The 25,704-nt window shown below is 38.6% G+C and overlaps 1 protein-coding gene across 1 annotated transcript in view; it reads left to right on the forward strand.

The window, feature by feature from the left end:
- The window catches only part of CPNE4 (copine 4), a 188,893-nt gene that overhangs the window by 79,080 nt on the left and 84,109 nt on the right, over positions 1-25,704 (forward strand). Inside the window, exons 4-7 of the mRNA XM_008633911.2 lie at positions 12,340-12,411; positions 15,873-15,947; positions 21,460-21,543; positions 22,492-22,581. Coding sequence (XP_008632133.1) covers positions 12,340-12,411; positions 15,873-15,947; positions 21,460-21,543; positions 22,492-22,581 — 321 coding nt within the window. The remainder of the gene's footprint in view (positions 1-12,339; positions 12,412-15,872; positions 15,948-21,459; positions 21,544-22,491; positions 22,582-25,704) is intronic.

Below are 25,704 nucleotides of genomic sequence, written 5' to 3' on the forward strand. Positions count from 1 at the left end.
GATGAGGAAAAGTCCTCTCAGACAGAGAAATAATATGAAATATATGTATTTACTAAATTGGAAGCTCAAAATAAAGATGCTGGTATTTTGGATATTTACAGTGCACTATAAAGTCTGTTCCTTTTGACAGAATTCCTGTGGTCTTAATCAATGAAAATAAGCTATCCTATAACACCAAGGGGAATGGGAAACAAAGCAAAATGTTATTATAATGTTCTTCTCACTTAATTGGCTTGAAAAAGAAGGGGGAAAAAATGTCACTGCTGCTGCCCGTAGCATAAATGTCTTTATAATGATTTGATCTCTATAAATAGCACACAGCTGGGTTGGTTGCAGTGTGATTTTAATGGTAACCAAGAAAAAATAACAGTGTGAATTCTGTTCATAGTAATGTAGCCTGGAGGACTCTGTACTTAGACTTTTTTTAGTGGTGCTCCCTCCCCCCCTTTTCTAGTTTTTAACCTTTTTTCAATTTAAAACTGATTTTAAATCCCCCCCCAAAATAGTAGCACTGGAATTGTCATCCAAGTAAAGCCTTTGTGAAAATCCTGCAGCACAGGCTGTACATATGGAGCTTTACAGTCTTGCTTAGCTGTATGTTGTAATTACAACATTTTTTTAATGATGATAATAGACCCATGGCTTTTCTTGAGATAATTTTGACATGAGTTTGCTTTTCTACATTACTTTAATGCCTGAATAAAAGAGAATTTTGTGTGAGAGTGAGTGCCTGCTTCCCAACTCACTTTCCCATTGCAAGTAGGTCTTGTCTGAGACATCCAGGAAGGTTGTAGATTTTTAGGCATACTCTGAAAGACTGATGCCCTTCCCACCCCCCATAAAAGTGTCAACTTCTATTGCTCTCTTCTAGGTAATAGTTGATCTCTAAGAGATTCACTGCTACCTGTACCTGTTTGTAGATCATCACTTAGATGTGTGGTAAACCTGCATGTTTACCCAAATCATGTAATACTTGTATTCAAACCAAAATTAGTAGGAATAATAAATGCTGGGAAAGACAATAGCACAATTATACAGTAAGCTCACAGAGAGGAGTGTCTTTTCTCTTTATTCTGATCTCAGTCCCACATGTAGCCTACCCAATAGGTATTTGTTTGTCAGAAATTTGGGGTCTTGGTGCGAATGACGAAAAATGGGTTCCTTTGGAATCTCCTAATCTCCTTCCAAATGTTTTAATAAATCTGTGTTCCAGGAGTGTGATAAAGTCAGTGACTTATAGGTTGTTAGATCCTGAGCCAGTGAATTCTGTGCCTCTGCTGGTAAATACTGTGGTTGGCAGCATCCTGGCATGCAGTCAGTCATACCTGGATGTGAAGAGCAGATTTGTCAACAGGAATTTCCAGTGCCACAGCATTTAAACACAGTAGAACAAATGGTTATAGATAGATACCTGATGAGTGTAGTTACATAAATATCAGCATGCTAAATAGAGACATTTCCTCAAAGTGATTTGTTTGGTCCATCACACTTAAAAGTCACCCTTTCAAACAAAACAATAGCAGATTATCTCTTGAAGGGTTTGACAGGAGGAGGCTTAGTGTGAGGTGTTATGGGGGGATTTTTGTGTGTGTTCTTAAGTACTACAATGCTGTTCCTTCTACTGAGAAAGGCTCTTTCAGTTTCCCAGCTTCTTGAGTGTCCTGGTAATGTGCAGATTGGCAGAATATTAACAAATTCTCTACAGTTTAATTGTTAAATTGTTTAATTAAAGTGACATTGTTAAATGGTAGGTTAAGGTGCATAGCTAAAAACTGTACTTTTTAAAAATATGTTATTATATTTCATTTTGCATTTTATTTCTAATTAAATGCATAAAACTAATATCTAATAATACCAGGGTGTAACAATTAAGTTGTACAGTCATATGGTAGCTATTTAAGCAAGGAAACTGTATGTGTTTTGCTTGTAACCTCACAGGAATTATTCTTAAGTGGGAGCATATTTGTGAAATCAGATTCATAGAATCCCAACAGGGTTTGGTTGGAAAGGTCCTTAAAGACCATCTAATTCCAACTCCCATGCCATGGGCAGGGACACCTTCCACTAGACCAGGTTGCTCCAAGCCTCATCCATCCTGGCGTTGAACACTTCCAGCAATGGGGCATCCACAACTTCTCTGGGCAACCTGTTCCAATGGGTCACCACCCTCATAGTGAAATTAGTTCTAATATCTAGTCTAAATCCACTCTCTTTCAGTTTAAAGTCATCACCCCTTGTCCTGTCACTCCATGCTTTTGTAAGAAGTCCCTTTCCATCTCTCTTGTAGCCCCCTTTAGGTATGGGAAGGTGCTCTGAGGTTGCCCCAGAACCTTCTCTTCTCCAGGCTGAATCCCAACTCTCTCAGCCTGTCTCCATGAGGAGAGGTGCTCCAGCCCTCTGACTACCGCTCCATGGCACTCTTCTGGAGACCCAAAACTGGATGCATTGCTCCAGGTGGTGTGTCTGGAACAAATCCTTAGTGGGGCTTACTTGAAGTACCACAAAAGGAAGCGGCATAGACATTTGGGAATGTGTACTCTTCCTGTTCAAATCATAAAGTAATTTAAGTGAAGAGGTATCCCTGGAGTCTCCAGTTCAATCTGCTGCTCAAAACGGATTAGAGCAGATTGCTCAGGGGCTTGTCTAGTCCGGTCTTGAATGTCTCCAAGGATGAAGCTATCACAGCCTCTCTGGGTTTTGTCCTAGTGTTTGGCATCCTCACAATGGTGATGGCTTCCTCTGCGTAAGCAGAGTCATAATGAGCCCTCACTCCTGTATCACGTGGAAACATTTGCAAACACTTTTAGTAGCTTTCAAGTGGCAAAAGAAAGCCTGGATTTGCAAAGTGAAAATAACCAGAGCAGAGATGACTTAGTTTTAGCTGGTCTTGCTTAGGGAGGAAGGCAGTAATATCAGCCTTCTTGAGCTGCTGCTGTAGATGACAGCTCTCACTGGTTGGAGTGGGAGTGTTGTGGTAGAGCAGTGGTTTGGCATTGTGATTTCTGCTTCAGCAGAAATGGCTTGGGACGCTCCATCAGGCTGTGCATCTGCCCACTAATCTTCTAACTCTTTGATTCACTCTAAATAGTTGCTCTTCTTTGCACAGGCACTGGCAAGCGGAGGCACCTGCACAGCTTTGTAGTGATAGGCAGTGAAATCACAACCAGTAATATTTTAGTTGGGGTGTGCCTCTGTAAAGGTGACCTCTTGCTGTCCTACAGGTGCTTTAGATGCTATGAATCAGTTTATGCTTGGTCATGGTTTTACGGATGTTGTCTGTAACTATGGAGAGGAGATTCTTCCCTTTCTCTTTTCTCTTTGTTTTTCTCTTGCCTCTTCCTTGTTCCTAGGAAAAGTCTTCAGGCACTCCATTCACCCAGACTAATCACCTCCAACTGAATCCCCATGTAATCACTGAGGGTTTTGTATTTCTGTTGCTTTTTGGCTCACAAAATCTGTGATTGTTTGAATGTCAGGAGATAGATTGATTTTTATTTGATAGGTTTATGTATGTGAAAAAAAAACAGTGGGGAAAAATATTAGATGGAAAAGCACAGTCAGAAATTTAACAGTCTGATTTTCGTGGTATTCAACAGTGGTAGTGTGGTGGTTTGACCTTGACTGGGGTGCATGGTGTAGAATATCCCTTTTGTTAATTTGGGTGAGCTGGCCTCCCAGGATCTTTCTCATCCCCAGCCCCCTGATGAGGGGGAAATGTTGAGAGACAGTACTGATGCTGTGCCAGCCCTGCTCAGCAGTAGCCAAACCCTGGTGTGTTATCAACACCTTTCCAGCTACCAATGCACAGCACAGACCTGTGAGGGCTGCTGTGGGGAAATGAACCCAATACAGACAGCAAAACCCCAAATCCATGTCCTATTCTGCTTATATGTTAGTGCCTTCATATGTCATGAGCTTCTAAAGCTCTGTTATTGGAACCATTCAGATTTATATTCCATTAATTTTATAGAACATTGAAATTGCATCATTTAGTACAGTAAGGGCTCAAACTTTCTAATACCCAAAGTTAACTTCTTAACCACACAGTAAATAAGTATCAGGTGGGTGGCTTAGAAAGACTTTTTATCTCTGAAGTTTCACCCAGAAATTTTAGTCTGTTCTTTTCACGAAAACTATTTCAATGAATAGCCATTTTCTGATGAGAACTAAACAAACTCACATTCCCAAGACATTCTTAATTACTGCTCAGCTGTGCATGCAACATCATTAAATTGTGGGAACCAGTGAAGTTTTTATTTCTTAAATGCTGTGAACCACCCCAGCTCTGTGGGTTGGGTTATTCTCTGTGACATATTTTGTGGGAATAGCTTTTGTGGCTTTTCTTCCATTACTTAACCATGGCTGGACTTTGCTATTTTCAAATTTGGGATTCCATTCCTTGTTTAGTTTCTTTTAATTTACAGAAGTGTTAAAATATTGTTACTCTGTTATTTGCTCAACTAGTAACAGAAGAGAACTGCAGAGATGGAAATCTTTTCCTGTCAAGAACATTTTCAAGTATTATTCTGAGACTTAAAATTACCCATACACACATTTGTGTACAAATTGGATTGAAAATCTTCCTTCTTGGTAATGAGCATAATTGTTTCTCGTGTGCTTTTAATAATATATGTCATTAGCAGATTATGCACTTGAAAAAGATGACTGATTATTAGTTCAATTTCAGCCATTGCAAATCCCCTTGCTCTTGAATTAGAGAAAGGCTAAAAGAGTCATGATTGCACCTGAATTAATTAAACTGAAACAGGTCGCAGGAGAATATTTGTTTAACAGACTGTTGATGGCTTCTGTGGTGCAAAAGACACAGGACCAGTTTTTTCAAGGTATTTGAATTCCTAAATCTCATTAGATGTCTGTGTGCCTCCTTAGGTATCTAGGTACCTTTAAATACTTGGCCTTTGATCTCCTCCAAATGAAGTTACTCAATTCATTAGTGGGATGAATAATGTATTTTATTAGATGTGAATGTCATTTTCTACCCGCACTGACTCAGAGCAGAAGCAAATAATGAACACAGTACTCTCCCTAACTTTGCCTAACCCTTTCAGCACCTCAGTTATCTGCAGGATGCTCTTGGTTTGCCATTGCAGCATGATGTCTGAAGCTGCAAGATTTTCTGTTCTAGATGAATCTTGCTATAGTTAATGAAATTTCTTGCACAGTTTGTACTGCTTTGTTTTTGCATGCTTTATCTTTTAGTATGAATTACTGTAGCAGTCTTTAGAAAAGTAATTTAAAATTTAGTTTGCTATTATCACGAGATATTATTATGACTAATTCTAAAAGGGCTGCTACTCTACACACTAATTAAATTCAAAGACCTTTTAAGCTATTGATAAGATATTTCCTGTAATAACATTATTCCTCTTGTGATAGACGTATCTTTTTTTCTCAGTGTTCTGTTTTGATTGACTATTTTCAGGTACAGGTCTTTAACAAAGGGAGAGGTATAATTCAGCTGTAAATAGACTTTGAGCTGAACAATACTATAGCAAACAAAAGAAATCATGAAGAATGGTGAGTATGGTACAGAAAGAATCATATGTACAGAGAGGATAATTATAGCACTAAAACTGGCTCTACCAAGGAACAAGAATTCTGTGAGCAGTTAGACAGAACGAAACTTTCTTCACTGGAGACCTGTACATCTGAACTCGTTCTCTTGAAGTGATTTCTCGGTATCTGTGATGCATTCCCCAAACCTTTTTGTCCATGAGAGTGGAGTGCGGTCACCAGCATTTACGTAACGTCTGGTCTCTCTTCATGTTGAAATGTAGTGTGCTTGGTGCATCTGCAACTATGTGCCACCATTCACAAAAATTATTTGGTGGGTTCAAAAGCAGCTGGGGGATAGATAGCAAGATAAACACAAGCACATCAGAGTTGTATAAATCATGCTTTGTCACAAACCAGGCTAAAGAGCAATGCATGAAGTAGGAGAAAGAGTTTTTACACTGTGAGGCAGAGTTACTTCTGCTGCCTGTGGTTTCTTTCATTATTCACCTGTACAGGTGAAATGCCATTAAGGTCTGACATTATGTTTGTGGGTGTTTAGAGGCTTAACAGTATCTGACTTGAGTGGATTATAGTAAGAGTGCACTAATATTTTAATTTACAAGCGTCAGAATACATTTTACAAATGTTAAATCTCCAATCATTTGTCTAGTCACTCTGGTTGCATCATTCCACTTACAGCAATATCATGAAAGTATTGCTGTCCTTCATTTGGGAGGCTTTGTAACAGTGAAAAAAAGTGCTTTAAAGGTTGTACTTTTATGCTAGAAGGGAGGAGCTTAAGAGACATGTAGCATAACTGGCAAATACTTTTGATATGGTTATGTCCCAAGTTTTATCTACCACAGAATCCTTCCCTTGCTGTGCATCAAGGATTAAAAGGATTTTGTGAATATAGTCAAGTCATTTTAATTATATATGTTAAAATCCCCACCCAAACTTGGCAAGATACCAGTTGCTTTACCTGTTAAATTGTTACTGTCTCAACCGATGAGTTTTTATCACTTCTCTCATTCTCTCCCCTATCTCGCTGGGGTGGAGTAAAGCAGTGACTGTGTGGGGCTTAGCAGCTGGCTGGGGTTAAACAATGACATAAGGGTTGGTGAAAGATTTGAGACATGTTTTTTTGAAAGAGTACGATCGCTACTTTTCTTTCCTTGATATATCAACGTGGTTCTAGGGGATGCTGTTAGAAAAACACTCTGTTTCTATATGTACCACTGCTGTTTGGGGGGAGATTGCTTCTCCAGGATCCAGGTATGTTTACCACCAAGGGCTCTGCACTTTAATGTATTTGATCATGAAGATTCAGTCTGTGTAAAAGGCATTTGGATCAAGGGAAAAAGGCTATTAAACTGTGCCTAGGTGCTCTTTGCAGTCCTGAAAAGAGTTAGGTTGGCTAGAAGAAAGCTGAGCAACTATGAAAGTCCATATAACAGGAATAACACATCTGGGACAAGAATTAACACAGAGGTGCTAGGAAATCAAAGTTAGTTCTCTGGCTATCCCAGCTAGCAAGGAAGAGATACAAAGACTTCTTCAAGTTGTGTACTGTTGTGATTGAGGGAAATTCGTGCTTAATCTGTCTGTGTAAATAACTAAATTTGGGGTTCCTGTAAGAAAGTCCAGTGTGCAGAAGAAGACAATCCAAATAAAGAATTTGCAACACTTGACCTCTGGCTCAGGGTGGTACCTTGCAAGCTGAATCAATGCTGTTGAAATAACCTGGTTAAAAAGCCATATTGAAATCTTGTTTTCCACTCAATTTATGAGCGTTGGGAATTCTGTATGGTATTTTTGAAAGTTATCCCTATATTTGGTTAAGAAAGGACCACCTAGAGAAAGATATTTTAGAAGTTTCTTAAACAAGCCAGGTAAAACAAGTCATTATATTTCACATCTCATCTTACACAATGCTGATTAGTCATGACTCAGGCATAGGAGAGAGCAAACCTTCATCAGATTCCTTGTCTCTCAGTGACTGCTGAGCAATGCTCGGTACACAGCTGGTGTCAGCACCTTGGTGCTTTTATCTAGAGTCTTGCATCTGTTCATACTTTCAAAATAATGGAAAAAAAAAGTGCAAAGCCTCTTTTAGGTATTTTAAATTGGAAATAGGATCAAATGGAGATGTGAATCCAGATTTCTCTACAGTAATATTGAGCATCTGTTGTTAACCTGTAAGGACTTGTATGTAATAAGGAAAATTAAGATCATCTCAAAGGGAATTTCTCACTTCCATCTCACCACAGGGCTGACATCCCTTATCACTGCAGACCAGAAATCTAGTTGAGATGATGTTCTGTTGAGATGGTTGGATATTTGATAAACAAGAGTAACTTCATATCCATATCCTTCCTCTCAGAAATGGAGCAGTGGCTTTTACATTCTGTTCTTATTTCCACCTTGTGCAAACACATTCAGTATGATGTTTTATTGGACATGTGGTGCTCTTAGGCCAGAACTGGGTAGTAGTTTGTATGTAGCTGAAAATGAACTTGACTTCACTTCTCTTAGTCTCACCTCTTAAATCTCTGAGGTCTGGTCTTTGTATGAGAGGCACACTGAGCACTAAAAAGCATTGTTGTTTTTTAACCCCAGCTGGCAACTAAGCACCATGCAGTTGCTTGTTTACACCCGCCTTGCCCCATCCCTGCCACAGTGGGGAGGAGAATCAGAAAGAAAAGACAAACTTCATGGGTTGAGATAAGAACAGTTTAATAATTGAAATAAAATTTTATTTATTATAACAATACCTGTAATGAAAAGGAGAGGGAGAGAGGAAAGTAAAACCCAAGAGAAGGAAGTGATACATAGTACAATCAGTTACCACCTGATGACTGATGCCCAGCCCATCCCTTAGCAGCAATCAGCAGCTCTCAGCCAACTCTCCCCAGTTTATATACTGAACATGGCAGTGTACAGTATGAAATATCCTTTGGCTCGTTCACGTCAGCCATCCTGGCTATCTTCCCTCCTGGTTTTTTGTGCACCTTCTATCTGGCAAAGCATGGGAAACTGAAAAGTCCTTGATACAGAGTAAAGCACTACTAGCAACAACCAAAACATCAGTGTGTTATCAACATTATTCTCATACTAAATCCAAAACATAGCCTGTACCATCTACAAAGAAGAAAATTATTCCAGCCTCAACAAGGACCATTTTCTACATCCATTTGTTCACTAGTAGGTCATTTTTCTAATAAAATGTTCATGAAAATGCATGTTCTGGAAATGTAATTGAGGTTTACTAGGGCTGAACTCAGTTCTACTATTTGTGTTTTAGAAAGAAGAGAGACATTTACTTTCTGCACTTCTTCCCATCAGTTTTGGATGAAACTTTTTTCTCTGAAGCAGAAGTTTTAAATTGCAAGGTTTTGAAGTCAGGGTCAAGATGAAGACTCCTGACAAATGAAAGACCTATGGTCAATTACTTTCTTCTAAGACATTTTGCTAGCTCAGCTGTCTCTGTAACTCTGAACTAAGACTAATGCTTGCTACTACCTCAAGTTATCATTGTTTAGGATCTGCTGTTTGACAATCAGGTCAGCAAATGCTTTGTATAATAATGTTCAGAAGAAGATTTGCATTGAGATGTTAACAGAAATGTGATAGGTAATTGATGGCAGCTTCCATAGAAGTCGTTCTTTTAACCAGTGAGAACCATTTTGTACAGTGCATGAACAAAGAAGTCAATTTACTGCTATGGAAAATAGACTTCTTTACAGTTATTGCAATTACAATTACAGTTTGAGGCAGTGATGTTGGCACATTGTTGCCAGATGGAGGATTGTTCTTAGTGGCCACTTAATTAACAGCTGGTAAACACTTGCACCCAAATACCCATATTCACATATGCAGAGAGCTCACTGGGTCAGAACGATGCTTCTGGCTTAGAGAGCGAGTGTTACTAATGCAGTCTGCTAATGAGAACGTCAGAGTAAATTATCCCCTCTGGAACTGCGAGCCGTCTATCTGCCACCTGCACAGGAGCTCCCAAGCTGTGCAACGCCTCATGAAAGCTGTGACCCTTTGGAAAGCAGCAAAGGGAGCTGGAAAAGTTTGGGTAGCTCAGGGGGAGAAGTCCTGCTGTCTCTAAAGGAGGCTACTGAAGGATGGGTTCCCACCCAAGTTCTTTCTCATACCATGGCTATCTATATGTAAGATGTCTGGACAGGTTTCTAGTAGACAACACCCACAGCTTTCATTGGAAAAATTTAATGTATTTTACAAAGTTGCCTGTGCATCTTGGGGAAGGAGGGAGAGCCCATGGAGATAAATGGACCCTGCTCCTCAGCTGCCATAATTCATTATCTGGCTGGTACAGAACCCATAATTTAATTATGTATTAAGAATAATCTGTCATATTTCTGTATTGCCTCCTATCTGAGAATCTCAAACACGATTTTTTAAATTGCATCTCACAGTTCACAGAAGTGTAATGATTTGTACTTGAACCTGTTTAGATGGCAAGAAAATAGATGTAGGGATGATTTAAAATGTCACAGCAAACAGTATTTCCAAGATTCTAGGGAAGAAAAAGAACTTCTAAATCCTAGCAATACTGTCATCTTACTTGTAGTTCTGTCTGTTGTTGCCACTGGCCAACACTAGAGTTGAAATCCAAAAGTTAGTTTGGAAAATTGAGTGAAATGTTGGCAACAGATGGCATTATGGAAGGCAGTCCAAAAAGGAGTGTCAAATTATTCATTTAAGTAATAGCCAGCTGCAAAAATGCAGCTGGCAATCTGAAATGGTCCTATTATGAACATTAGTTAACAGTATCATGGTCTTAAAATAAGGTAAATGTTATTCTGGAGTGTATCAGCCTTGCAATGAAAAGCTCTTCTTGCTTCTCATGGGAAGGACCAGGGCTATTATGCCCAATTTTGAGCATTATTCTTGGAGTGTTTATGAGCCAGTCCATGAAGGCTCATCAAAGAGCAGAGAGAATGGTTTGAGGGCTAGGAAATTTGGTCAAGAAGGAAAGATAGGACAAACTCAGGTCAGGTATTAAAGAAGACTGTGGGGAGTTGGTAATAGTCTTCAGATACAAAGATTGCCCAAAAAAAGGAAAAAAGATTGTTTTACCTATTCATGGTGCATTAGATAGAAGTAATGGACTTAAACTGCAGAGAATTGGATTAGCTGTTAGGAAAATACATTTACGTAAGGATAATGAATACAGTAATAAATTTCCAGAGGAGAGTGTGTTTCCCTCTGCCTCTGGATGTCTTTAAGAACTGATTAGACACACCCCTGTCAGCTATAACTGCAATAGGAACAAGAAGCTGGTCACGGTGATTCCAGATGTGCTGTCCTGTCATATGGTGGTTCTCCTATCTCACATTTAAAACCTGTTTAAAACTTGCTTCTGTCTTGCTGCTTGTATTGCAACTGTAGCTGAGGATAATCTGAGGCGCAGCTTTTGCTTCTCTGTTCAGTTCAGCAAATTGATGGGCCAAGCATGTTTCTCCACAGTGATGTTAGGCTAGCATGTGCATCCGATTCACTCCTGTCTCACAGCACCTTTTTTGCCTGGCTGCAACTTTGCATTACTCACTCTCCTCCAGTTCTGGCCATGACCTACTGATGTGGTTTATTGCTGAAATATGTATGATGTCCAGGACTCTCATTGAGGGCTTCGAACTCTCCTTGTCACGTTGTGATTACCTTTCTTTTACAACTAGTATTTCGGCATATTTTGCCAAAGTCTATTTGTGGATCATTTCCATCAGCTGTCTGGATGAAGTTGTCCAAGTACTGTTGGATGTGGAAAGGTGGAAAGGACTACTACTAGTAGAAAAGCCACATTCAAGAGGTTAGGATTTTTCTTAGGACACAATCAATCTTTTGCTCAGTATCTGCACAGCACAATCATACTACAGTTTTGTCAGATTACAAATAATACTGTGATTTCTAAGCAGTGTTTGAGTTACTTTTACATCTGTCTACATTTGGAAGTTTTCCAATTAAAAAAAAAATAAATTAATATAGTATTAACTTTACTAGTGACTAACACACTGGGTCATCACTATAGCTTAGCAGTTCTGCATTATTGTAAGGTTTATTCCTTTTCTAATACTTTTGCTGGTCTGGTTTTAAATGTTTCAAAATCGTAAGAAAATGCTAGTTATTATTGATATGGAAAATAACAGCTTTTGTCAGGGTTCCTCTGATGCCATTTATTTGAAGAACATTTATAATTTGGTTAATGACCAAGTTCATTTTGCTGAGTTCTAGGGGAGATCTGGTACCTGGTAAGCAAAGGAGATGATTTTGGAACTGGAATATGGGGCAGCTTGCTTGCTTCTTCCCTGAATTTAGAGTTGCTGATATTTTGAAATAGAATAAATGCCTTCTCATTTTAAATGGACTTCAGTTTCCTATAAAAATAAATGAGCTTTGGAGGTATCTGGTAGATTTGCTGTGTACGGCTCTCTTCTTATTGTCTTTTAAGTCTGTTTAAATCTTACTTCTGTCCTCTGTCACCATCATTGCAATACTTAAGGAAATGCTATGTGTTTCTCACTATTCTGTTTGATGCAGTGGATTGTGTTCTCCCCATTCTGCTTCACCCCAGCCGCTTGTTTTGTCCTTCCATCGCATCCTGTGCAGGCTTCCTGGGGGACCTTTCCTGTTGGTTGTGGTCTTACTGTGTTAACTCCGATCATGGATTGAGAAAGTACCTTGATATGAAAAGAAAAAAAGAAAAAAAAAAGCAACATAAGATTGAAATCACAATAAACCATGTATTTACTACACATTCTACTTATTTTTCCCTTTGTTTTTATTTTTGTGCAGATTGTTTCTCAGAGGAAGCTCTCCAAGTCCTTACTCAAACATGGCAACACAGCAGGAAAGTCATCTATAACAGTAAGTCAGTCTTAAATATGCTTTTGTTTTCCAATTATTTAGAAACATCTAATGTGACTAATTCTCTCTAAAAGCATCCTGCTAAGCCATCAGAACAACCCTTGATTGAGAAATGTATTTAAATTGTTTATTTGACGACTGGCACTGTTTCTAACAAATGCTTGTTTCAAGGAAATGGCAACAAATAATGTATGATTTGTACATAAGCCACAATACTTACTACTAGTACTTTTAAGGTACATGGATGACAGCAAGTAACTTCTGCTGCTTGAATACTTTTAGTTGAAGGACTGGAACCTGCAGAATTTTTACCTGCCTTGAGACATGAAGGAGCCTCATCTTTCTTTTCCCTTGGGCTTTTTCAAGTTTCTTAGGAAAAAAGAAAGGGAAAAAAAAATTTTGATGAGATTAGTTTTAGATGTGTTGTAATGCAGCTAAGAACTGGATTGTTATAGCCCCATGTGTATCCTGAAATCTGAAAATTAGTGTATTACCTCTCTTTTTCTGTGCTGGCTTGCTTGGGAGATCAATCTTGTCTGCGCTGAACCTGGCATGCTTGTGACATTTGCAGCTCTGCATTAAGATGAAAGCTATAATAAAAGATTCTGCTTTGGGGATCTCTGCTCTGTTGCATCATGAGATTGAGAAGGAATTTTTCCCTTAATGTGCGATTTGCCAGATGGATTTCTTCTGGCTTGATTGTTTGGATATTTTTTCTGCCTTCAGCCACAAAAGAGACAGCAGACTATGAGATACTTTTTGAGAGCCCAGGGAGTTTGATTTCTTAGATGTCTTCCTTGGTGCTTGGCTGGGAATTGATTTGCTTAAATGCATACAGTAAACTTGGTTTTGGTCTGGGGTTGGAAAGGAGTTCCCCACTCATCTGGCTGAATAGAACCAGGAAAGAGTTTTGTTCCCTAAATAACTTGGTGTGGTTTGCCTGCTGGGATAAACCAGGCATACTTCATCTCGCCCATCCCTGTGGTGTTCTGGACCTCCCTTCTGTTCTTCTTTGAGGAACACCAAAGAGTTTAGTCTTGTGAAAACATAAATGCTCTAGTACAACTAAAATTATTAGGCTTGTTAGTGGAGTGTTCTGGCAAAAATTAAATCACTGTGTTAAACAGAAGATGAGAGAAAATGAGTAAATAGTCCCTGCTGGCCTCACACTGGATGATAACCATGAAATATGGACCTTAATTACATGCTTTGGCTTCTGGCCAGCAATACTAAAGAGCAAGTTGACTTTACTTGAATGGGAGAAAACGGAACCCAGACAAAAAATATTGTGTGAAAAGTTTTTTGTCTCAACAGAATAATTTAAAACTGATTATTTATCATTATTTCTGGATCTAGGGACATACCAGGTGTCTGTCAAGTATGGCAGTTAGAAATACTAGTTTCCTAACTCATTCAGTGTAGTGAATTATGAGTTTTCATAGGATTTTGAAAGTTCCTATCTTAGCAAGTTTTGCTGGAATTTTATTAGCCCTTTAACTGTGTAATGCCTCATCCACACAATCTTATAATATGGCTGTGGGAAGAAACAGAACATTGTTCATCTTCTCCAGCCAGAAGTCTGTAAACCTTTATAAGAGTGGGTTCATTATTTTCAGTTAAAAATACTTGCGAAATTTGGTGTGCAAATTCCAGAGCACTGTTGGTCATACACAGCCTAACCAGATCTTTTAAACCATCAGACTACATGGAAGAGAAATGTGTCAGACTCTATGGGCCAAATTTCCAGCAAGCTGATGTTTGCCTGGAAGATGTTACACACCACATATGTGCCTGTGTGATGGTACTTTAATGCCCAGTTAAGCATCTGCGCCTCTGTGTGACTGCGAGTATTTTGCATGGAGAAACACCACAGCTCATTGCTGTGAGGTGTCACAGCCAGAATGGTCTCAACTCAGGGAATTTTACTTAATTTTATTAATTGCCAGTCAAAGTAAAGTTTTAACTACAGAGAAACAAATTAGACAAAAAAAATCCTCTTAGGGAAAATACTTTTCCTACCCTTTCCCTGTACTCCACTTCTGACACCTCTCCTGCCTCCTTCATGGTCTTCACTCCCTTTGCCTTCACTTCATGTTGTGCTCAGTCCCTTTGATGAGGTGCTGTGTGACACAGGTCAGGATCAGAAAACAGTGATATTTTTTTTGCTGCTCTTTGAGGTTTTTTTCACTCATTTTCTTAGCTCTGCTCTGGGCTTACACGCAGGCCACAGACCCTTCAGGGGCATCTCTGCTCCAGCATGTGCCTTACCTGAGGGTATACACACTCAGAGGTGCCTCCTCCAGCATGGAGCACTTCCTTCAAAGAGTGAATCTCCAGCTGTGTCCCCACAGCATTCCTTTCTCCATGCCTCCTCCTGGATCTTCTTTAGGGTGGTCTCACAAGCCTCCTACCTCTCCTTCCTTTGTGTCTCTTGCCTCTGGCAGCTGCTGCCCTTTCTGAAATAGGTTCACAAGAGGTGCTATATGCACCTCTGACGGGTTGATGTTTTGGGGTGCAGTTGGTAGCTGCTGCCAAGCCAGTTTGACAAGTTGTTGGGGTGTCCCTGCAGCTCCCCAAGGACTTCAAATGATGGAGACACAGCCTCTCTGGGAAGCTGGCATGACTGCCGTGTGTGTGGTAATGTACATAAAACACCCAAGAAATAGGTTCTTTTGGGAGATTTAATACCTGGGGAGAAGATGTACAACAGGGAAAAAAGTTTTAAAGCTGTCAAATAGAATATAATGTGGTTTGTTTCAAAGAATATTTTTCACTGAGAAATCCCAGGTTTGGTTAAATGGCTTACTTAGGAAACTGGTTTAGTTGGTTTTTTTTGGTTTTTTTAATGTTGCATAGCACAGCGACTGGCATCATTATTGACATAGCTTACACCATCTGAAAGAATCATGCTGCATTATTTTAGAATTACATTGCTTCTCACTCCATCTACAGCAAATTGTTTTGCCAGTTGTAGAAAAATTATACCAGGAGAACTTTCCTGCTGTAGATGTGCCTTTTGTGACAACTAATAACAGGTGACTTCACTCCTTTTTTCATTTATCTTGCCAAATGATGCTGAAGCAGCATAAAAATAATTGGGCTTTAGACCCAAGTAATACAACTCTTGTAGAGCATTTTTCTCCCCTTGGACACTGTGAGATTGTGGAATTCTCTGTTTTCCACTCTGTGGAGGAGTACTTGGTCAGAGGAAAGGGATGCCTGGTGGATGTTGATATCTGTCCATTGACAGGTGATTGACAAGGCATAGTCACATGACACAAAGTGATTCAGGTTTCTGGGCTGACCGAGGTGATGCCCTTCCTGACAGCAAAGAGAAACACATTAACTTGTTGCACACTTCAGTTTCCTAAATGGGGTCTGCAGTCTTCACACACTGAAAAATGGCGTCGTTCTCCCCTTCCATTACACCATGCACAGCTCAAATGTAGCTTTCCATTTAGGTGATCGCTGAGGAATTGTCTGGCAATGATGACTACGTTGAACTTTCATTCAGTGCACGGAAATTGGATGACAAGGTAAGCTGCTTGATATTAACCTTTCTGAAAGATATAAGAATGCCTGCAAATATAATTTGATGAGATTTTCCATGACATATATTTTTGCCTTGTGTTATTAAACACATCAGAGTTTTCAGATGAATGCTCACAATGAGGCTTTCCTTGAGTTGCGAAGTAATTAAAAAAAAAAACCTCAAGGGAATCTAATTAAAACCAAGACAAGTTAATTACACTACAACCAAGACAATTTAATTATGTAAAATGCCACAGATCAGAAGTGTTTAGAGAAGTGAACTTTCTGTAAGTAGTCAATGATGTTATCGTTGAAGTTTTCTAAAATACAGCTAGAAAACTTCGTAACAGCTCAGTCATGATACATGTTTTGTTCAACAAAATGTAGCTCAAATGTGAGAAAAAGACTTGCATGTTTGTTAAAAACTTTTTTCCTCTTCAGGAAGAAAACTCTCCACTGACTCAAACACTACTCAACTTTGTAAGGAGTATCTCTTTCTGAAAAGATCTGTTATTGTTTAGCATTTACTTATAATAAGCATCTCAAACAACCCACAGCCCAAGAAAACCTGATGACTGTTCGTACCACTCTCTGTTATTTCAGTGTAATAGCAGGCATAGAATTCTTTGAGGTATACAGTCCCTTCTTTTATATGAAAGTGCTTCTAATTAGAAGCATATGGCAGGACTATGCAAAGGTTTAGGTTTGTGATGCCCCAAGTGTGTTCTTGTAAACATCTGACCTGTGAGTAGCTTAAAATCAAATCAGCAAGACTACTTTTGGATACATATACATCAGGTTTTCAAAATTGCGTTGTAACTTACGAAAAATATTTTCAGTTGAAACTACTGGAAAATCTCAGGCAAGCAGAAAGTACACAGAAAGATAAATAGTACTGGCATATAACATTAAAATAAACTTGATAAAACATATAAAATTTTACTGTGCTCAGGATCATTAACAATCATAAATGATCAGGATGTGAATTTGCTTCTCATCTGAAAGATAAATTACTTTTTTCTTTCAGAGTTGCTGAAGTCTTAGTGGTTTTGAGTTGCATAATTTATTTAGGTGTCAAAATGTAAACTTAACAACCTTTCTTTAGACAGATATCTGTAGAAGTAATTCCCAGACTTGTACACAAGTTTCTTCCTGTTCCATATGCTGTTACATCTAGGAAAAAGGAAAGGACATGAACAACACAATAAGACTGTATTTAGTCATTGCTTTTCCACAAATGCAAACTCTAATCTGCTTTAAATATTAGGCTTCTAGCGCTTGTTGGTATAAATTAAAAGGATACTGCCAGAGGGCAATTCCAAGCCAGATCAGTGTTGTCTGGGCAACAGTTTGAGAGTGATTGAAACACTTTATGGGGATAAGGTGAGAGGGATCAGTCTGAAATGTTGCGACAGTATTGTCATTTTTGCCATTTTAACATGTCCAGTCAAAGTGGGCTTCATCTAATAAAAAATTCCTGGATGATGCAGTGTGCAAGTCAAGCAGTGACTCATCATGTCTTACCTGAATCCAAATTCCTGTCTTCAAATGATGCAAATCTCTGGAAGCCTATTGCGTTGAAAGAAGTCTTTCAGTTTCCTCCAGCTAAAGGTGTAGCTCTAAACCTCGCTGAAGCTTGGTTTACTTCTTCTGTAAGAAAAGTGTATGGCTTATAATGAACTTTGACATCATTAAATGCAAGGTACTATTAGTAATTATTTTTATTAAGGTTTGAAATTACTTAAATTGCATAGTTCAGCCATTGGTGAAAAAAATGAGTGCTCTGATGTCACAAAAAGGAAAAAAAAAATCAAAGAATTGAGAAGATCCCATTTTGTAAAATCCTAAGCATGGTTTTGTATGCCTCTCCCTACTCAGAGAAGTGAACATCTGAGTAGAGATGTAACGTCAGAGAAACCAACTGAGGGTTGAAACTGGCCTTGGAGTCTCCTGAAAGACAGAGGAAGCCTCTGGAAGCAGTCACTCATGCTCTGCTATGGGGTCACCTTTGTTAGCCATGGGGCTCATGCACTAGCTGTGGGAGTGGCAGAAGACAAATAGAATCCTAATGTCTCACAACCTGTGAATAAAGGAAGGGGTGGGGGGACATCAGGTATATGCTGACAGGATTAAAAAAAAAAAATTCTTTCCATCCATTACCATCTTGAATGGACAGGAATATTCTTCCTTCATTCCTTAAAGAAGATCCTTGAAAGAGGATCCAGATTGGTGACCTTAAGTGTACGCATTTCCTACAATAAAGAAAAATATGTGAACAACACATTTTTGGAAAATTAAACAGAAATTGTTGCTATGATATAACAGGCAGGATATGTTTGTTGCATGTTTTTTACTCTCTTGACATAAAACTGCAAGAATTTTAGAGAAGCTACAAAACAAGCCTAATCATTTTTTCTACTGGAGTGGCTGAAACATTCAGTGAAAAATTATAGGAAAATGACAGATATGAGAGTTTCCTTTAGTTAACTGACTTAGCGGAAATAACCATTATATTTTTTATTACAGTGCTTATTTGGAAGGTATTACTGCATTTTCATGTTTTATTGAAACCCTGTCAGCTCAAATGGCACCTCTTTGTTTCAAGAGATCCACTGAGAATACTTCACCGTGGAACAATAACTTTTGTAAAGGTTTTATTGCATTAATAGCTGTGTCACAATTACCATAACAAGCAGCTACATTTTTTATGATAGCTATAATAAATTATGAGCACTGAGGCAGGCAAACTTCTCTTCTGAGAGAAGCAGTTACCATTGTTTGGGAAAGATTCTCCAGCAAATATCTGCAAAATACAAGCTAATATTGCTTTTATGCATAGTTCCGTAGTAGTAGTTAAACTACTACCAAAAAAAATCCTCAAATGCCCTGTTTAGCTGTTGAATAGTATTCAAAGTTTTAGTCTTTTGGCTGCTTCAGCCCTTTTTTAAGGGGTCTTTGACTTGATCCCCAAACCTGAATTTTATGAATTGTTGTGCTCTGAAAATTAATCTACTAAAAATGTGTCAAAGTAGGTTCTTAGAAACAGATCTATCTAAATTTTTTAAGTTTAGGCCATGTACTTGTGTTATCACTGTGTAACTGCTGCACATACTGGAAGAACAATGTGCATTATACCACTAGCAAATATATTACATTAATCATTTAAATCATATTAAAATAACACAATATATTGCTGCTATTCTTCTTTCAGATGGTATTCTTGTGAGATAATGCAAAGCTATTAGATTCAGCATAACAACCAAAGAAGTGTTAATTGTGAAGCAAATGTTTCTTCAGCTTATCATTTTTTACTTCTTACAAAACCCTTTCAATATAGAAGGATTTTTTTGTTTGTACCTCCGTTCTGAAAGTAATTAGGCTTTGTTTTTGCATTGAAGGAGGAGTGATATAAGGCACTTATATCTTTCCCTTTATGTGGTATTACCTTGGTAGTTAAAACCAGGTATTAAAAATTATTTCCTTTGTGCTGATGTGCTGTTGTAGCTTTATGATACTCAGCTAGGAATGACACTATATTTTGAGCCTTAAATGAAATCTTGGCTTCCTTTCTGAATTCTTTTGCACTCCAGAGTGTCTTCTTTGGATGTATCATTTTGAGGTATTTTCTTTCAAATAACTTATCAAACTTGTGTTTGATAAAGAAACTGTTAACATTAAGCTTTTTCTCAGCTTCCATCAGAATGCTTATGTGCGAGAAGAGGCAGCTCAATCTTTTTTAACCCTATGTGGTCTGGATTTTCATGTCACTATTATTAAACCAACACTCTCTCTCTCTGCTTGTTCTCTCTGCTACGTACTGGTAATCTGGCAGAATTTCATCATCAAAACCCCCTACATATTAGCAGTTTAAAGTTTAGATTGGAGTCCAGATACTGAATCTACATCAGGGCCTTGAGGCAAACTCTAGAGTTACTTAGTTGAATTTTGCACTGGTTTTTCAGTTTTATATAAAATGTCCTGTTTACCATGTAGTTGGAACAAAGCGCCAAACATACAGCTTTGTTGTTCCATGCTCCCCATGATAGTATTTAACGGATAAATATTTAAGTGCTTTGCACCAGTTGCTAAATGTGCCGTTGAGTTTTCTCTAGAAAGTAAAGAAGCAGATCAACGACAGAAGAGCACTCTGAACCCAACATTATGTCATTTGTAGGACAAGACTTTAGGTTCCTTGAGCCTTGCTTTGTGGTCCATAGGGACTCATTTTCTTCTCCAGACATTCAAATTCAGGTGTCCTGTTTCAAACACCTGAATTCTTTGTTTGTTTTGAAGTTGTGGAATCATAAAAATGTCCCGAAAATAAATTTTACCAAGCCCAGACTTTGACTAGCATCTTATCCAAAACTGTTCCCAAACCAATGACTATGCAGCTAGTATGGTGGATGTTTGGTGAGGAGAAATTTGTAGAATTATATATATATTAGAGTAATTTTTACACTAACACTATCACAGAAACACTTGGAGAGCAAACAGAATTTCTCACTTCCCCAGACTGACATGGAAGTCTGTGGTTTTGGATATGTCCTGTAGAGAAGAATATTCATATACACAGAGTTAATCCTGTGGCTCTTTTGAAGAAGAAAATGAAGAAGGGACTTGAAACTACAGAAAATAGGCTTAGCGCATTTAAATCCTGTTCTTTCAGCATTGCACAGTTAGAAATTTGAAGCTTCCCCCTCCAGTTGTGGAGGGTTAACAGCCAGTTACCCTTCTGTCCCCCCCAGCCAGCATGTCCAGAATAAATGAGCTGTTGAAACAAAAGAGGTTGTGGCCAAACTGAAGCAGCACTATAGAAAGCATCTGAATTTATGTTTGTGTAAGAAAGTTCAGGGTTGTTAGCTGGATGCCAGACTGGGAGAGGGTGTTCTGCAGTGTGTGAATGTGAACATCAGTGTCTCACGGATTCGCCTAGAGATACCAAGTTATTTACTGCATTACTCTGCTCTGTTTGTCATCTTAGCATGGGCCATGTTACCACACCCTGAAGAGGACTTGCTTCTCTAACCATCTCTAATCCATCTTGTGTTAGTTGGTAGTAGCACAGCGTCTTGGCCAATTAACTTCTGTTTTGAGAGGGTACATGAACAGTGTGAAATTCAACCCCACTGTGGAATATGCTTCAAAGTGCAATGCATTAGAAAACTGATGTCAAAAGACCAAACAGGTATGGAGACAGAAAGAAACAAGCTAGGTGGATGACGGAGCTAATGCTCAGGGAACTGAGCTGGGTGTGAGAAGCGAAGAAGTTGTATAAGGATATTTTAGAGTTCTGTGTGCCATGATTAAATAGGCAAACTGAGAACAACAACCGTGCTATGGGAATCCTTGTGGGACAAGGACAAGAATGAAATATTGCTGAGAAACACCAAGAGGTCTCACTAATACTGCGCTGGCTCTTCCTTTTCATTAGCAGTCAAGAAAGCACCAGTGCATTGTGCCTGAAAAGCTCAAAGAAAAAGGAGCCTCAAGAGTAACCTGTCCTATATTTTATTTTAGGATTTTTTCAGCAAATCTGATCCTTTTCTGGAGATTTTTCGGGTGAATGATGATGCAACCCAACAACTTGTTCACAGGACTGAGGTAAGGAATAGAGTTGAGTTTATTTTCCAAGGACACAGGTGAGTTGTCAGGAGCCATAGTTTATGCTTCCTGTGTCACAAAGGGAAGTGTTTTTAAATGTGGTGTGCAAACACCCACGTTTAAAAACATTTCCTAGTGTTATACTCTAGTATAATTATTAACTAATGGGCATCAGGTCTTGACTTATGCACCTTATGGTAAAGGAAGATGATACTGAAGCCAAAGATCCAAATCCAATTAAACTGGCAGATACTCTGTTTGGAAGGTCAGGAGATATAAATATTAGATTTAGCCAAAACCAGGCTACAGGCTGTATCGTGTTTTCCCATTAATACTATGTTGCTTCTCCCCCACCTCCTCCCAGGTTGCTGGTGCTAAAGGGATTGTAATCTGAGTGCTTTACATTTGTTTCTTATGACCCAGTGACATTACTGCTCTATGGTAATGACTAGCACCGTCTTTAGAAACGGCATTTAGGTGTTTAGGGTGGAGCTGTGGCAGGTGTTAGGGGTTATAAAGCTGTTATGGATTCCATAAAGTTTTCTTAGCAGGGCAAACTGTGTGCCTGTAAATTGAGGTTGCCCATCCCCATTGCCCAGTTCTGCGTCTCTATTCCATGGCTTCCAGTTCAGTAGTACAACCTTCCCCTTGTGAATTATCTCCCACTGAGGCGTGGCAGTGCTGGAGCAATGTTTGTAGCATGATCTGTGGGTATGTATAGGTCCATTTCCCACTTGTGCCTTTTGAGGGCTTTCCAGAGGAGGAGTGTTGCAAACTGCAGGTTGCTCAAGGGCTCATATCCCATGGATGTAGTTCTGAAAACGCCAGCTGAGCTCTGCTTCCTTCTCTTGCTGGTGAATGTACTATATTGAGAATTGTGGCTCTTGTTAGCATTCTGCTGAGAGATGTGGAAATGTTAAGGGTTCTCTTTCTTCTTTTCACTCACAGGTTGTGATGAATAACTTAAATCCAGCATGGAAGACTTTCAAAGTGTCTGTAAATTCTCTGTGCAGTGGAGACCAGGATCGCAGGCTAAAGGTCAGAAGTAATTCCTATTTTTTAAATAGTTTTATTCATAGAAAACAAAAGTTGGTCCCTCTTCTTCAACTGTAGATTGCTATTCTGCACTTCCCTCTTCTTTGATGGAAAAGATGATCACACAGCTGCGTTATGATTACCATAATCAAATTAAGGATGCAGAGAAGTGGTAATCCACTGTAATCAGTAGATTATGCTCTATATTTCTTGCAGTAACCTCAAAAAATAATGGGTCTGTTTTTCCCAATCAGTTGGATAATTTGACTCCATCATCATTTAACTGGTGAAAGTATATTCATGGGAAGTGGCAGCCCTACCACAATTTTAACTACTATTTTCTCACTTCTGTATCTGGAGGCCTCCTGTAAAAGAAACACTGAAATAAGAGATTTGTTATTATACTTGAAGAATAGGATGGCCACAAAGAGTCATGTGCCATAGTAATGAAAGTGTTTCTAGTCAAGGGAAAGACAGATGATTGGGAACTTGGAGCTTTGTGTAGAAAAAATCATCTTCTTTTGGCTAATTTGGCTTAAATCAAGGCTTTATATGATTGTTTATATCTTCTGATCAGCTTTAAGGCTAATACTAAATTAAACAACATCAAACAAAGAGCACTGGTCCCCAGTGTCTATTCAGACTCTTAGACCTGATGAAAGGATATTGAACCTGAAAGTATGACTATTTTTTTTTCTTACTGTGCCAAATTGCCTAATAGAATTTTATTTTGTCACTGCCAGCATTTCTTCTTTCATCATTATAGCTGCAAAACCCTGCAGAAGGGGTGTTGTCATTTTTCGCTTAGGATGCTGCAGGATGTGCTATGCAGATAGAAAAAATAAAATGCTGGTGTGGGTATGTTACAATACATGTCACAGATGAGTGGAAAGGGCAAAAAGCAGTCTTATTAATGATTGGATTGTGGTTTGCCCTGTTATTATGGAACAACATATAAATTTGAGACAAGAGATGGATCAGATTTCTGCTACTGAAATGAAAAGCAGAATTAGCACAGCACTGCCTTCATCACATGTGGCCTTTAAATCACTTAGGTGAGAAAACCTAGGAAGAGAAGCAAACAAAATTGTGAAGTCTCGAATGTGAGAACAAGTGGCAAGTCCATAAGGGTAGAGGAATGAGGTTCTGCAGGGAGAAAAATGCTCTTGTCTCTTTGAAATTGAGGTGAGAAGGTATGAGAAAGGCTCAGATTTCAGTATGGGCAGGCAAAGATGGGTCTGGGAATAAAGGTGGTCTTTTGAGCTATGAGCAGAGACAGTAGTCAAAATTGTGTGCAGATGAACTACCAAAAGAGAGGCTGAAAAGGGAGAAGTGAAGAGGAACAAGAGTAGTCCCTTAGGACTGCCTGTAGAGAAGATATGGGGAAAGTCAGTGAAAGAATGGCTGAAGAAGAAAACCAGGGCAAAAGCCACGGGTCTTGTGAACCTATTGAGAATTTTTAAGACAGTCTTTTTTTTACCTTTTTTTGGGAGAATACGTGTTTTTCGTTTGTGTATGCAAGTATTTGTAGACGTGCTTTAGATACCTGAGTATTTGCCTGAGGCTACAGTTCAGTCATTTGCAGTAAAGCTAAAAGTACTAAGATTTGCATCAGATCATTCATGAGTACAGGAATATTTTAAAACTAATTATGGTTGTAAAATAAAAAAAAAGCTTGATACTTATTTCAAATTCAGACCCTTTATAACTTTTGGTGCGTGTAAGAGAAGGCTGTTATGGTAGAGCAGCTACCCAAATCAGTTGTATTTGAGAGATAGCATATAATACTTGTCAGATAATCATTTGCTTCTTTTCTATGTGGTCTATAACCTAGGAATTGGATGGCAGCTAGGACAGAAGAGTGAAAATGATAAGAATTAGAGAGATGAAATGTCTGTGACTGGTATAGCACTGTATGAATGTTTATACTTTGATTTACTTTAATTTTACTTTGATTGACTGAGCATTCCACTCTCTGCATTACCATATTTTGGAACATTTGACTTCAGTTGCTTTGTTTCACTTCATAAAGTATATAGCAATATGTTACTGCTAAGTGGTGGAAGAATTCCCTGTGCCTTATTTAATGGGGGGGAGATTTAGTGTATTCCAGCTGCCTTGCTGAGCACCAACTTCTTGCCAAGATTGTTTGATCACTGTGAACAGTAATTGCATAAGGCTGGGTAGTTTTGTGTCTCTTCCTGCTGTTAGTTTTTAACATGCTCTGGAAAGCATAATCTAAGTTAAGGCTTAAAGAGGCACCAGAAGGGCTTGGAGGGAACTACCAGCTTGGTGAAATTCTTAACTGCAGACACCTTGCAATTGTGACTACCTTTGGTTTGCCTCTGTAGGCTATTTGGAACCCTGGAGTCCTGGCCCTTCATCTCTGCCACTGAAATCACATGGGTTCTGAATTTACTGGTCAGATTTTTGTTATGGGGAATGAGGATTAACATGGGAAAAGTACCCTAAAACAACCCAAAGAAAGTTCAACGTACAGGAAATTTGCTCTTCATAAGTCTTGCATCCAAAGCAGTCTTTACACTGTCTGGGCGTTTGAAACTTTCTGGTTTAAAATGTCTGTTTAGAAAGATAAGTCAAGTCACTAAAATCAAAGCAACCAATAGTTAGGATCTGCCTCAAAAGTCTTTTGCTAGCATTCTTTACAAAGTCTGGTAATTTGAATTCCTTATAGGCTTTTAAAGAAAACACTAATTTTGCTTTATTTAGCTGTGGCAGAGAATAATGAACATTTTATTCCTCTCAGGACACCTTGTAAAACTTTATTACAATTATTGCTGCTCTAGGCTTTATTATGAAAAGGATATATTAGATTTACAAACCTACTGAGTTTTTCTTCCCACATACTGAAACCGTCCAAGAAGTCTGGTCACACTTCAGTGCCAATCATACCTTCTTTTAATGCTAACAGGACAGACAATTAGTGTATGCATTGAAGTGAACAAAATACCTCTTTGATCCAAAAGTAGTGCATTGCTTTTCTAATATGTAAAGAGTTTCAAATCAACAGTAACTACTGACAAATCTGAATGAGGATTGTACTTCTTCTGAGGGCAGGTTTTATCCAAGTCTGTTGTGCTGAAGGTCCTTTAAATTGTGAAACTT

This window comes from Corvus brachyrhynchos, unplaced genomic scaffold (assembly GCF_000691975.1).
Source record: "Corvus brachyrhynchos isolate BGI_N302 unplaced genomic scaffold, ASM69197v1 scaffold94, whole genome shotgun sequence".
NCBI classification, from domain to species: Eukaryota; Metazoa; Chordata; class Aves; order Passeriformes; family Corvidae; genus Corvus; species Corvus brachyrhynchos.